The sequence below is a fragment of the Buceros rhinoceros genome, unplaced genomic scaffold (assembly GCF_000710305.1).
Source record: "Buceros rhinoceros silvestris isolate BGI_N320 unplaced genomic scaffold, ASM71030v1 scaffold18783, whole genome shotgun sequence".
NCBI classification, from domain to species: domain Eukaryota; kingdom Metazoa; phylum Chordata; class Aves; order Bucerotiformes; family Bucerotidae; genus Buceros; species Buceros rhinoceros.
In genome coordinates this window covers 22,504-34,191 of record NW_010405592.1, presented here as the reverse complement: position 1 = coordinate 34,191, position 11,688 = coordinate 22,504, and the positions used below count along the sequence as shown (strand labels likewise).

General features: G+C 41.6%; 1 protein-coding gene across 1 annotated transcript in view; it reads right to left on the bottom strand.

The window, feature by feature from the left end:
- LOC104491388 (sodium-dependent noradrenaline transporter) overlaps positions 1–11,688 on the bottom strand; it is a 45,551-nt gene that overhangs the window by 32,316 nt on the left and 1,547 nt on the right. Inside the window, exon 2 of the mRNA XM_010133803.1 lies at positions 9,204–9,441. Coding sequence (XP_010132105.1) covers positions 9,204–9,441 — 238 coding nt within the window. The remainder of the gene's footprint in view (positions 1–9,203; positions 9,442–11,688) is intronic.

The following is an 11,688-nucleotide window of genomic DNA, read 5'->3' as shown; positions in this document are numbered from 1 at the left end:
GGAATGTGAAGGGATTTCAGAATGAAGCTGCATTTGGAGATTCTGGCTTCTCTGTGGAACATTTCTTCTCCATCTCTCCTTCTCTGTGCTCTCTGCTGGGAAGATTCCCCTAGTCACCCAGTAACCGGCACCAGTTCTCGCCTTACTTGCACACTGCATTCAGCTGAAGGGAAATAGTTCACCTCTGGTGAAATCAGCGAACAGCAATTCATTTGCTGGTGCCACTGACTCCTGTTTTGTCTTTGTGCAGCACTCAGATCCTGTTTAATTTGGTGTCACACCATGAAGGGCCAACAGGAAGCCCAGCTCTCTAGCATTCACATGTAAACCCTGCTAAAGACAAATTACTGGGAGGCAGTAAATGAAGGATCCAGTCATAGTTCTAAGCACAAGTAATGTTACAACCAATAAATTCTTCTCTGTGTCTTAGTGTTCCCAGCTACAAAACAAGGATTATGATAAACCTTTGCTTTGTCTTCACTCTGAGCAATTCAGAACATACTCTTCATGGAAGTGGTGACTATTTGAGTATAAACAGGGAACCAAACCGAAGGAAAAAGGAATGCCAAGGGTCGTGATCTGAAAATAACTCTGAATCTTGTTCACTCCAAAACAATTCATAGCCAGAAAACAGGAGCTAAGAGTTTCAGATGTAGAATTCTCCTAGACTTTTTTTTAAGGATTTTTCTAAGGACTTTCTAGGGAGTCTTTTGTATTATTCATATCTAGGAAGATTTACATGATTTTTTTAAAATACAGGTTTTGTACAAACAGATCAAATTTAAAGGTCTTGGCGTACGCCTCATTTTTCAATCCCAAATCAATTCTAATTTTAGGTTTCAATCCAAATATTACAGGCTCATTCTTTCTCTTTTTATTAAAGGCAAAAGTAATTTGCCTAAATTTGATGTGATCAAGTGTCTTTCACCTAAACAATTTTTACATGTGTTGTGTCAGATTTGTTCTGATTGCAAAAATGTCATCAACTTCTCAGCAAATTAGTGTCTTAATTAACAAATGCATTGTTAATATATTAAGTACTTCTAAAAACGTAAGTACTTCTAAGAACTTCCAAGTACTTCTAGAAGTTAGTAGTTCACTTTTGTGGGACCAAACCTCAGTGGCTTGCATAGAGTGAACATCAGCTATAAATAGAAGTAGTCCTGGTCTCCTGAGCTCTACTCGGTTCTGCTAGTCAGCCTAGTTTTTTATGATTTAAAACTTTCTGCAAATTGTAGATTGAAGATGACTGTCAGCGTATACCATGTGCAATCTACAGAAGTTACATGACATCTCAGTTTAGAAGGCAGCTTGAAGCATGATAATTATGCTCAATTAGAAAGCTCTCCTACATGTGTCTCTTGTGTTATATATTTGGGCAACCATAGTTCAGTCATCATTGCTGCCACTTTGCTTCAGAGGATAAAAACTGGTTGGTTCTTTTATCTGTGGAAAGTTGGGCCATCCGTGCTAAGCCAGTGTGGATAGAGTTCTTTTTGCACAGTTTTCTGGGCTCCAGGTATTTTCACTTAAGGTACAGCAGTGCTTCGAGTCAACTGTACTGTTTCTGTGATGGTTTGTGTTTACCATGTGTGTATCTACAGCTGTGTGGGGCAGAGCTTGTGGTATAAACCCTGCAGACCTGAGCTGGCTCTGTGCAGACTAAACTCCAGTGTCTCCTCACTGTGGTTCTGGGGCTAGGGGTGCTGTGCAGAGGTAGCAGCGTGGCTCCATACCAAGTCAGCGAAGTGCAAACAGGGTTAGCCTGATGCACACCCAGCTCTGCCATACATACAGCTGCTATCTTGGGTGCCTCAGGGGTGCTTTGCAAAGAGCTGGGTATGGCTCACTGCCATGCAGAAGGATAGCCTGGCTCCAGAAAAGCCCAGGAGAGCGGTGCTGAGCTAGCTGAGGTGCAGTGCTCTGCCCAGCCCTGAGGGCAGGGCACTCTTCAGGGGCTCCGCAGCAGCCAGCTTGGGTCCAGCTGGACATACCAACTCTGGATACTGCATTGTCTTTTGCCAATACCTTTGTGGTCTTGGATTTTTTATTTCTCAAGAAATTTCAGCTCCCTCTTGTGTTGGAGTATGGAGCCGGGTAATGGACTTCCAAGTAGATTTTGGGTGTCACTTCCAGAAAAATAGTTTACCAGTGGTACCCTGGCTGACATATAATGAATTATTATTTGCACGGAATGAAATGGTATTTCTTTTTAAAATCACAGTAATCCTGAATCTGTATGTGACCACTAGGACTAAACCCTTCATTCACCAAGAACGATTATCTCAGCCTCCTGCTTAATTCTCCCATTAACTTTATAATTCTGACCTCCCCTGCTAGTTTTTCCACACTTTGGCACATTTTAGTCTGCACAGCACTCTGAAAAAAGAGATTTTCAAAATCTGTTTTTAAATTCATTATATTGAGGTTTGCAGATAGAACGAAAATGCTTTAATTTCACCTCTATAGATCTAATGAATACTGAACTCCTCAAAAAAGTTTCACATTTGAGGATACATGGTGAAGCAATTAGAACACATGGCTGGCTCCCAACCCAGCCTCAGTCACCAAGTGAAATGGTGCTTCCGTTGGCAGTCTGTGGGCCATGCACTGCCCTTGTCAGGAGGGTCATGAAGGAGGAGCCCCAGCCACCCTGAAGAAGCTGCTGAGCTTTCATGAGGCTTTACTGATTTCAGAAGGGCTGCGAGGAAAGACACAAAGTTGCCAGAAGAAAGTCAACTATAGGGATAGACCCGTGCCACAAACTGAGGACTGCTGACACGTTGAACGAAGGAGAGCTGGCTGTGGGGTTTGACATTTGCAGTAGTGCCAGCTCCTTCACACAGTGAGGTTAGGATTGTTACCTTTGCATGGATTAATGCTTACATGTGATGGTTTTGGATGAGCAAACACTTCCCTTACAGGAAGCAACACACAAGGTCACTAGTGGTGATACGGTGTCAGTACTGCATTGTAGAGAACATGATGAAAAACAGGTGAATACCAAGTGGATGTTCAGGTGCGTCTGACACCTTTACTGGCTTTGCCTGGAGCCATATGTGCAGGGGAAGATGTTCCACAGGCAAAGGCTCTCCTTCTGCCCGCCAGGATTTCAAATGCAAGGTAATATAGGGGAGGTGCTGCAGCACTGACCTCAGACTGTAATTATTGCTCAGAGCCAGGTGCCACTACCAAGCTACACAGGATTCTGTAGGTAAAGATAAGCACTTAGAATTCCTCCTACAAGTTAGCACAAGGCAAGACAATGGCAAGCAGCATCATGTGTAGCTCCTGACATCTTCAATAGCTCATAAACCACCCCCTTGCAAATTGAAATTGGCAAAGTGGTCATTCTTCCAGTCTTCTGGACTTGCTACACAAGGGTGTGTTGTGGTTTAGGAAGCATTTCCATGAAGCTGTCCAAAGCCTAGGTACACGTGTACACACTTACATGGACTGACTTCCACTGCACTTACATTTAATTTCTTTTTGTGTAAGTAAATGGTCAACAAATGTGAGAATGTGAACATATGTAAAAAGAAAATTTCAAAGCTGCATATGTAAATACTTGTGGAATAGCTGTTTTTCTTTTATGCACATAAATAACTGCACCAGAAATTTCTATGCACTGTGTCAAAAAGAGAAAGATTGAGTAACCTGGTTGAGTCCAAATAAGTCAACACAGTCAAGAAGTAAATATACGATGTGTAGGGGTGTAAATGTTAGTCTCATAGACTATGGATGTGTAAGCAATGCACCCGAACACTTCCTAAATACGCCTGTGCAGTTAGGATAGAGCTGGTATCTAAAGCAGCTTGCTTACTGCGGTTTCAGCAACGCGGCCACAAATTTCCCACTTACAGTATTTAATAATGTACCTGATTCTAAGCCCACTTAAATCAGAGGAATTCCTCTCTTACATTCAGGCATTTTCTAGAGGTGAAGGTGCAGAACGTGGCTAGAATTAGTCTTTGATTGCATGATCTCTGGGAAGGACAGATGACTGCTACAGACTTCCAAACCTGTCAGGAACCTCTGAGCACTTTCCTTTCAATTAACTGCAAAAGATGAGTAAGTCTAAATGACTAGATCTGTAATTTCTCATTGCTTACAAATTCTCTAGTTTATAGATATGGATGTTGCGTGAAGAAACCTCTTAAAGAAGCATCAGATGCATTCAGTGGAAGTTAGTGGTCCAGGAAAGTGGTGTATCGTTGAGAACTGCTGATCGTGTTCAGCATGAGCTCAGAGTCTTGTCTTGCCAGATGTGATCAGCAGAATATTGGGCTGTCTGCTCTTACTAGTTCTTGCTGCCTGAGCAGTTATGAGCAGAATTGCTCATGTTTATTTTTGAAGTGGTGTTTTCTCTCTTTGGGAGGGGTTGCTTCACAGTTATTTTATGGGGGTGGGTTCCTGCACCTTCCTTTGGAGCACGTAGTGTTGATCACTCCATTGGATGTGATACTGAACTATATGGACCCTTTCTCTGCAGTGGTATTTCTGGTGAAGACTAGTACCCCAAAGCACAACCTATTGGTTTAGAAAAGCCACCGCTGCTGTATAGGGAGAAGGGGTTTTCAGGATATTCTTGGTTCACACACTCCTCATAAATTTATGTTCATAAATGCGATAGGCATGGACTGCCATGACTGCACATTGTCTTTATTCCTTGCTCTTAGGTAGCTTTTTGCGATTACAGCTGGGCAGACTTTGAATTCTGTGAGTTGAGTTTACTGAATCTGGCATAAAAATTTCTCAGTAAAAATGTGTTTTATTTCTTATGCAGGAAGAATGGATTATAGCCCTGAGAAAAAGTACTATCAGAGGAAAACAGCCATAGCTTAATACATTTGTTGACGTTTCCACTGTTTTGTTTAAAAATTGCCAGGATTTGTTCCTACAACAGATCATGATTTTTTACAGGCACAGTACCTCTTGGGGAAAAAAATGCTTTTGTTCCTCCAAACTGGTGTGTTTTAATTGTCAATGTGGATGAAAGCAAGATGGTAACAGACTTTTCCACGACACAGGAATGGGGAGAACAAATACAAAGCTTGCCTGTATTCAGATAAAGTACTTAAAGAAGAGTGATAGGGAGCAGATAGGGGAACTCTTTAGCAGTGCTGCACTTGTGTTCTTCCAAAGAAGTGTTTATAATGAATTATCTTAACATCTGTTAAAAGGATAGAAGGTCCTTTGCATTTTGTGTCTTTAATTCCAAACCACTGACGAGGGAAGTAATTAAAGTAACATGTATCTCCAAAGAAATGTGGAGCTGACATTTTATTCCGAACTGGATTTCTCCTCCGACTATTACTAGCAGAAGGGCACCAGTTGTTACCAGGTTTTGGAGTGCTGCTTTGCTAAGCGTGCAGTGTACAAATACTTGATACTTCATTTTAACCATTTCCAATGAAGTGTCGTAAAGGTCCCACTCCTTCATGTGGTAACTGTCTCCTTGACATCAGTGGTACCTTGGCCTGAATTAAGCCTGAATGACTGAAACCAGTCTTAATAAAATGAAACACTCCAGAAAGCCTAAGTGTAGAACTGCTTCAACCCGAATTACTGCCCAACTCTTCAGGCTTGAAAACAAGCCAATATGTTTGTCAAAGTCTGCCTGTAACTGCCTTGGCATGGAAATTACAATTTGAAGTTATTTCTACCACATCGGAGGCTTAGAGGTTTCTCTCTGCTTTCTCTCCCTGCCAAATACTGAACTGCTGAAAGACCTGGCCTAGATTCTTAGCAAGTTTTCCCTTCTTCCACTCAACATAAGTGGTGAGAATCAGCATATTCCTGTTGAACTTAGAGGTGCTTTTCTTAAAGTATTAGACAAACTATAACATTACAGCGCTCCCACCTCTTCCTGCAGTTTACTCCTGTGCTGGTGGAGATAGAGACTGTCACCTCTGGCAGCTGCAGGGTTTTAGGAAATAATCCACTCTAAATTCACAGTCAGGCCAGCTTTGTGTGAAGGAACTGCATCCCAAAGAGACATGTCTGTTTGTCATAAGGGTAACCACTCCTGCTTTCTGCTTGTGGCCTTTTGGAAGTACCTCTCTTCAGTCATTCTGCAACTGCAAAACAGATGTTTGGTGTTTCTGATCTCCCTGCCCACTGGAAGGCAGAAGTTTGCATGTGTTCTTGATGTAAATATACAACCTAGAGAACCACGTTCAAGCTGTACCACCTCCCATGTAGTCTCAGGGCTCCAAACTTAAGTGCTTGAGTACATTTAGCATCCTTGACGAGTTTTGCATAAGCTGCAGTGCATCCCAGTAACAGAGAGCAGCAAATTCGTGTTACACTAGGTAATGGGCTTGAAAATGTGGCCCCAAATAGTCCAGATTGGATGGTCTCATGCCTTGGTAGTACTGAGGAGAATAAGGAGATTAATGGAAGTTGTTTTCACTTCCACTGACAAGATCACTCCCTTTCTATGGTATTTTTACAGTGGGCACCAGTGCCATTGCTGTTTGCAATCCCTGTTTTAACCTTGTTGCGTTAGAGCAGAGGCTGGGCTTCCCCAGGTATCCCTCTGAAGTCTGAGTGGCATTAGTTTGGTTTCACTGTGGTATAGAAGTAGCTGCTCTATTTCCTTCTTTCTCTATATAACTGATTAATATTAAAAATCTGAAATCTGCCATATTAAATCTTTTGCTCCAAAAGTAATTGTTTCTATTATTGCCAGTATCTTGCACCACTGGATAGCAGAACAAACCTTAAGAAAGTAAACATGATCAAAGAATTTGGAAACCCCTGTCTTGATGGTGCTATGAGTTAAGTCTTATCCATCCACAGTATTCCTGAGGAAGGATCAATGAGCTATCCAGTCAATAATTTAGGATTTCTGGCTGTAAGGAATAGGCTGCCCTGGAACTGTAGTTCTCCTCTGGCAAAGATTTTTTGGATTAAGAAGTGACTAATGGATGTCTATCAGGAAGAATCGGGTTTGAACCCTATGCAAACACTTGGGTCAAGTTCAGCAGTAGTTCAAGCGGTATGGTATAAGGACATCAATATTCTTCAAGGAATATTCAGCCTTTATTGAAGGGATTTTCAGAGGGAATGCAGCCTGTCAAGACCTTTCCTTGAACTGTTACTTGACGCACTGCATCCAAAAATGGTGTGTCATTTTGTAAACCCACTATACGGATGCAAATTTAATATGACATCGTCACTTCTATTTCCTGACCCTGTTGCACGTAATATGAAACTTTATAATCAGAAGATCCTGCTCTCCCTGTTGTAAAAAGGTCATGGGAATGAGTTAGGTTATCCCATGTAAGAGAAGAAAGGCTGTTTTCTGGATCGGGCTGTCTGCGCTAGGTTGGAGCAGGACACACTAAAATTTTGTACCAGTTTGGGTCCCCACCTGAACTGTACAGCTGGACTGGCTGAGCTCATCCACACACAGGGTAAGTGAACATATGCCCCTTGCGATTCCCTGGTTTTACAGCTGGAAAAACAGATGTTACAGACAGTGCTGTGTGACTGGTTATTCTTCTCATTTTTAGATGCTAATAAGTACACGGCCTAGGGACTTAATTACGGCCCTAAAATTCAGGGATCAAAGCATAATGAAATGTCAAATTGCCTTTTTATTCTTACCTCCTGAAAACTGCACCTTAAATCTGTTTCATGGTGAGGAAAGATCCCTAATAATATTTCAAGTTTCAGTGTACTGACAGAATCACAAATAGAGCTATTTCCCAGGTCAGTGGAACTAAATCAAAACATTGTGAGTAGAGTCTTCTACAACCTCACCCACCACAGAGTCAAAATTGGACCCCAAGCATGATGTGATAACAGAGAATGGGTAGACCTGCTTTAAATCGGAAAGGAGCAAAACAGGAATATTGGGACTGCATTTTGCTTTGCAGAATGTTTAAGCACAAGGAAATGATAGAGAAAACCTTTTGAAAAAGCTGCTTAAATTTAAGTTTTGTAATAATGCAGGTCTTGTTTTGAAGATGAATGTACATTTCTTATGGTTCTTTTCAAAGAAAACCATATTCTTATGGTTCACTTCAAAGACAGGTTCTTTGACTACATGCGCATAGAGCCTCTTGCTGTCTTTACATCTGAGTTCCACACACATCATATATTGCCCTGTAAGGGCAGCAGATAGTCTAGCTGCCATCATTTGCCATTGTAGTGAGTTCCTTTGAAATCAAACCCCCTTACTGTTTTCAAAGCACTGAGTTTAGTTTACCCAAACCCCTGCCAACAGTTTGTGTATCACTACTGATCTTCCACTGTGTGGTCTTCAGAGAAGTAGCAGCCACGAATGTTTCAGAGCTATAAACACAGATGTGAAGATCCCTGCTGTAGCCAGGCCTGGTGTAACACACATGAGGTTATTTATGGTCACAGTGCCCTTTGTTTCTACAGGATTGGACTTGTTGCTCAGCAGGTGTGTGTCCTAATATCCTTCTATTCCCAACACAGAAATATTAATTGATTATTCAGATTAATTCAGCATCTGATTCAATTAGCTTGATGCCTATCACCCTTTCTTTATCCTGATCAAATCCCACTTTCCCCAGGAGGTCCATAATGCAATTACTTATTCACAGATCGATATCTCTGCTTTATAGTTCAGTTGTTAATTTATATACCCCTTTGGGTTTGATTCCAAGTGTTTGATTTGAGAGCCTTTGCCTGTCTTCGCCCATATTGCAGAATGCTCTTTTCCTCAGGAATCAGAAGCCCGTCTTCCTACAACTATGGTGCTCTCTCCTGCTCAGTGCCTCATCTCCCTTCACTGCAGCAGCTACGGAAGCAGCTGAGCAAACAGAGGTCTGTTCTGAGGTATTTTTGCAAGTAGAGAAAGAGGCCAAGGCTGTTGAACAAATGACCATTTTAGAGCCTTAAAGTCAGCTCAGTTTGGCGTGCAATCGTCTTTGTCAGAATATTGTTGTTTCCTTGCCCTGGCAAAGTTGGTGCAAGCCAAAGGCATACACAGGGAAGATATGTCCAATCCCATTTTGCTCAGTGGCAAGTATTGCATTTATACGGGAGAAAACCAGAGCTCGCAGAGGCAGGAGTCGATCACACAGGAATACAGAGCAACATCACAAGAGCATTTTAACCCTAGTCTTATTCTAGAGGCTGGCTGCCAAGCTGTTTTACCTTCCAGAGGAAACACTCTCAGACATAGCGTTTTGAATAAATAGCAAAGACAAGTCAACACTTACTCATAAAATTCAGCTGCAGGAGTGAGCTTGTACTTTGAGTATTTGGTACCATTGCCAAGCACTGATGCATTGAAGAGTTTGGGATCTGTACAGTTTGGACTGTTCCAACTGTTGTCGCAGTTTGTCCAGGGAAGCTCAAATGTGAATGATGAAAATAGATAATACAGAGACCAAGCTATGATAACGTTGTAGTAGAAACCCACGTAAAGAGCTATGAGTATCACTGCATAGCCTACACCTGAAGACAAAGGAAAACTAGATTATACATTGTGGTTTACATGCGACAGTATATGCAAACACTGCAGTTAAACTCAGCCATACATGGTTGCAAATTCGTTTTAGATCTTCAGACCATTAAAAGGAATTTTTGACCTTTACATACACACATGCAGACACAATGTCACTGACCTTAAAACAAAAAATTACATCAATGATTTTGGAAAATGACTGGCTTTTAGCAAATCCAGTTGTTAGCCAGGAAAAGAAATTAAGCAATGCAATGTCAATATTTGCTCTTGTACAACTCCGTTGCTGATTTGCTTCCAATGTAGAAGATTGCAAGCCTATGTTAGGAGTGAAACTCACTTCATAATGTCAGAGTGCTTGGCAACATTTCTTGGAAAAGTAAAGCTCAAGACTTAAGTGAAGTTTCCCTATGTCTCACGTTCCCACCCTGAGCTAGTTTGGAACAGATGGCAATCCCTCTCCTGTTTCTTTCCCATTGTTGCTCTCCAGATTGGCTTCTGTCAGCATGTAACTAGGTCCAAAAATGCATGAAACCGTCTGAGCTGTTCCACTGAGGGGCCCCAAGTGGTTCTTGGGCATGTCAGTAAATCTTGGTGAATATCAAGCTCGGGGCTAAACAGTGTGAGGACCTTCAAACCATTTTATTATCTCCCCAGGATTGTGGAATCCCCACTGCAGTCTCTTCTGACTTTGAACATTTGTTTTGTATTTTTGCATGCTGGGAAGTGTGCTTGGAGGATCCCTTTAGTGAGAGAGCCCCAGAGACTGCATGTTCTTCTCACGAAAATGGGCATTTTCTGATGGTTTGGGAGGAAGCTTTGATACTAATGTCAGAGCAGAACAGAAGTTTATTGCCAGGACTGTTCGGGAAGCTTGTTTTACCTTGGCTTTTATTATTCTTCCTTTACTCTGTGCTCAGCATTGTTCTCTGAATCCTACCCCAAATTTGTATGGATCACATATAACAGGTAGAGGCTACAGCTGGTTTATGACTGTCATCACTATACACCAACAGCACCGCAGTGTAAACCTTTACTTCTGATTTTCTTCAGTATAGCTTTTTGGAGACTGCATTGAAGGCCCAGCATTTGGAGGTGATTAGGCTTTCGTATTTCTTGGTAAGGCAAGGAAGTAGCACACGCTCTGAGTATTAGCCCTTGGTTTAAAATTTGCATAAGGAGCAGATGCTGGCCCTGGACGAGCTGGCAGTTCAAAGACTGCTGCATATACCAAAGTTACTGTTTGCTCTTCAGGAGGCTTTTAATACTTGGACCAGTTTGCTCCTCCCTAACACTGGGGAAAAGATGAACTGTATCTTCAAATCCTCGGTACTTAAACGAATCCAGTGCATTAACACTCAAAGTCCAGTGATGCATATGATCAATAGATTGGGGCAGAGGGAAGAATCACCCAAGGGGATAATCCTTGAATATTAATGCAAATGTTAAAATACCGAGTACAAATAATATATGTTGCGCTGAAATGTCTCTTAAATGTCACTCCCCTGAAATCCTGAGAATGTTCAGGAATGACTTTGCTCTCCTGTTTCTAGATCTAGCTGTTCTTAAAAGTAGTGCTGCACCGCCACTCTAAAATAAACCCTGGGAAATGCAGAGATGAAAACAGACTGTGTTGCGAAGGTTACGGGGTATATTCTTAATTGCATGCATTAGGAGAGCAAGTAGAGCCCTCAGAGTTCATAGCCATAATACTCATAGCTAAAATTAGTACTATAGTGCCGTTCACTTAGAGAAGCTGTTATGTATTTGTGTAGACTGTGTACTTTTCATTTGAGTTATCCCAGAAACAACTCAAAAGCGTTAGCAGTAAAATGTGTTTGTGTGTTAGCAGAAGATTTGGTCAAAACTTTAAAAGTACAGAGTTTATACGAGTGCTGAGGTGCAAATACGCCTCAATGCCTATTACTCTTGCAGAATCAAATAACTCATGCTATTCTATATTCTAGTAATAAGAAGACTTTAAAAGCAACAGTAATGTATGTTCAGTCCACCTTGAAAATGTCAGCTTAGAAACCCAGCTGGAATGTCAACAAGACTATACACGAAATAAGGTCTGTTTCCTTTCTCATCATCTTTTCAATCCTGAAGTCAACAGATAGAGTACGTCTGAGCACAGTGGTATTTGGCTCAAACTCGTTGAGATCCTTCAGGTCTAATTCCTGCAGTTATGTTTTCAAACCCCTCACTGCCATCCAAAGGTATTAACTGATACCAGCAGG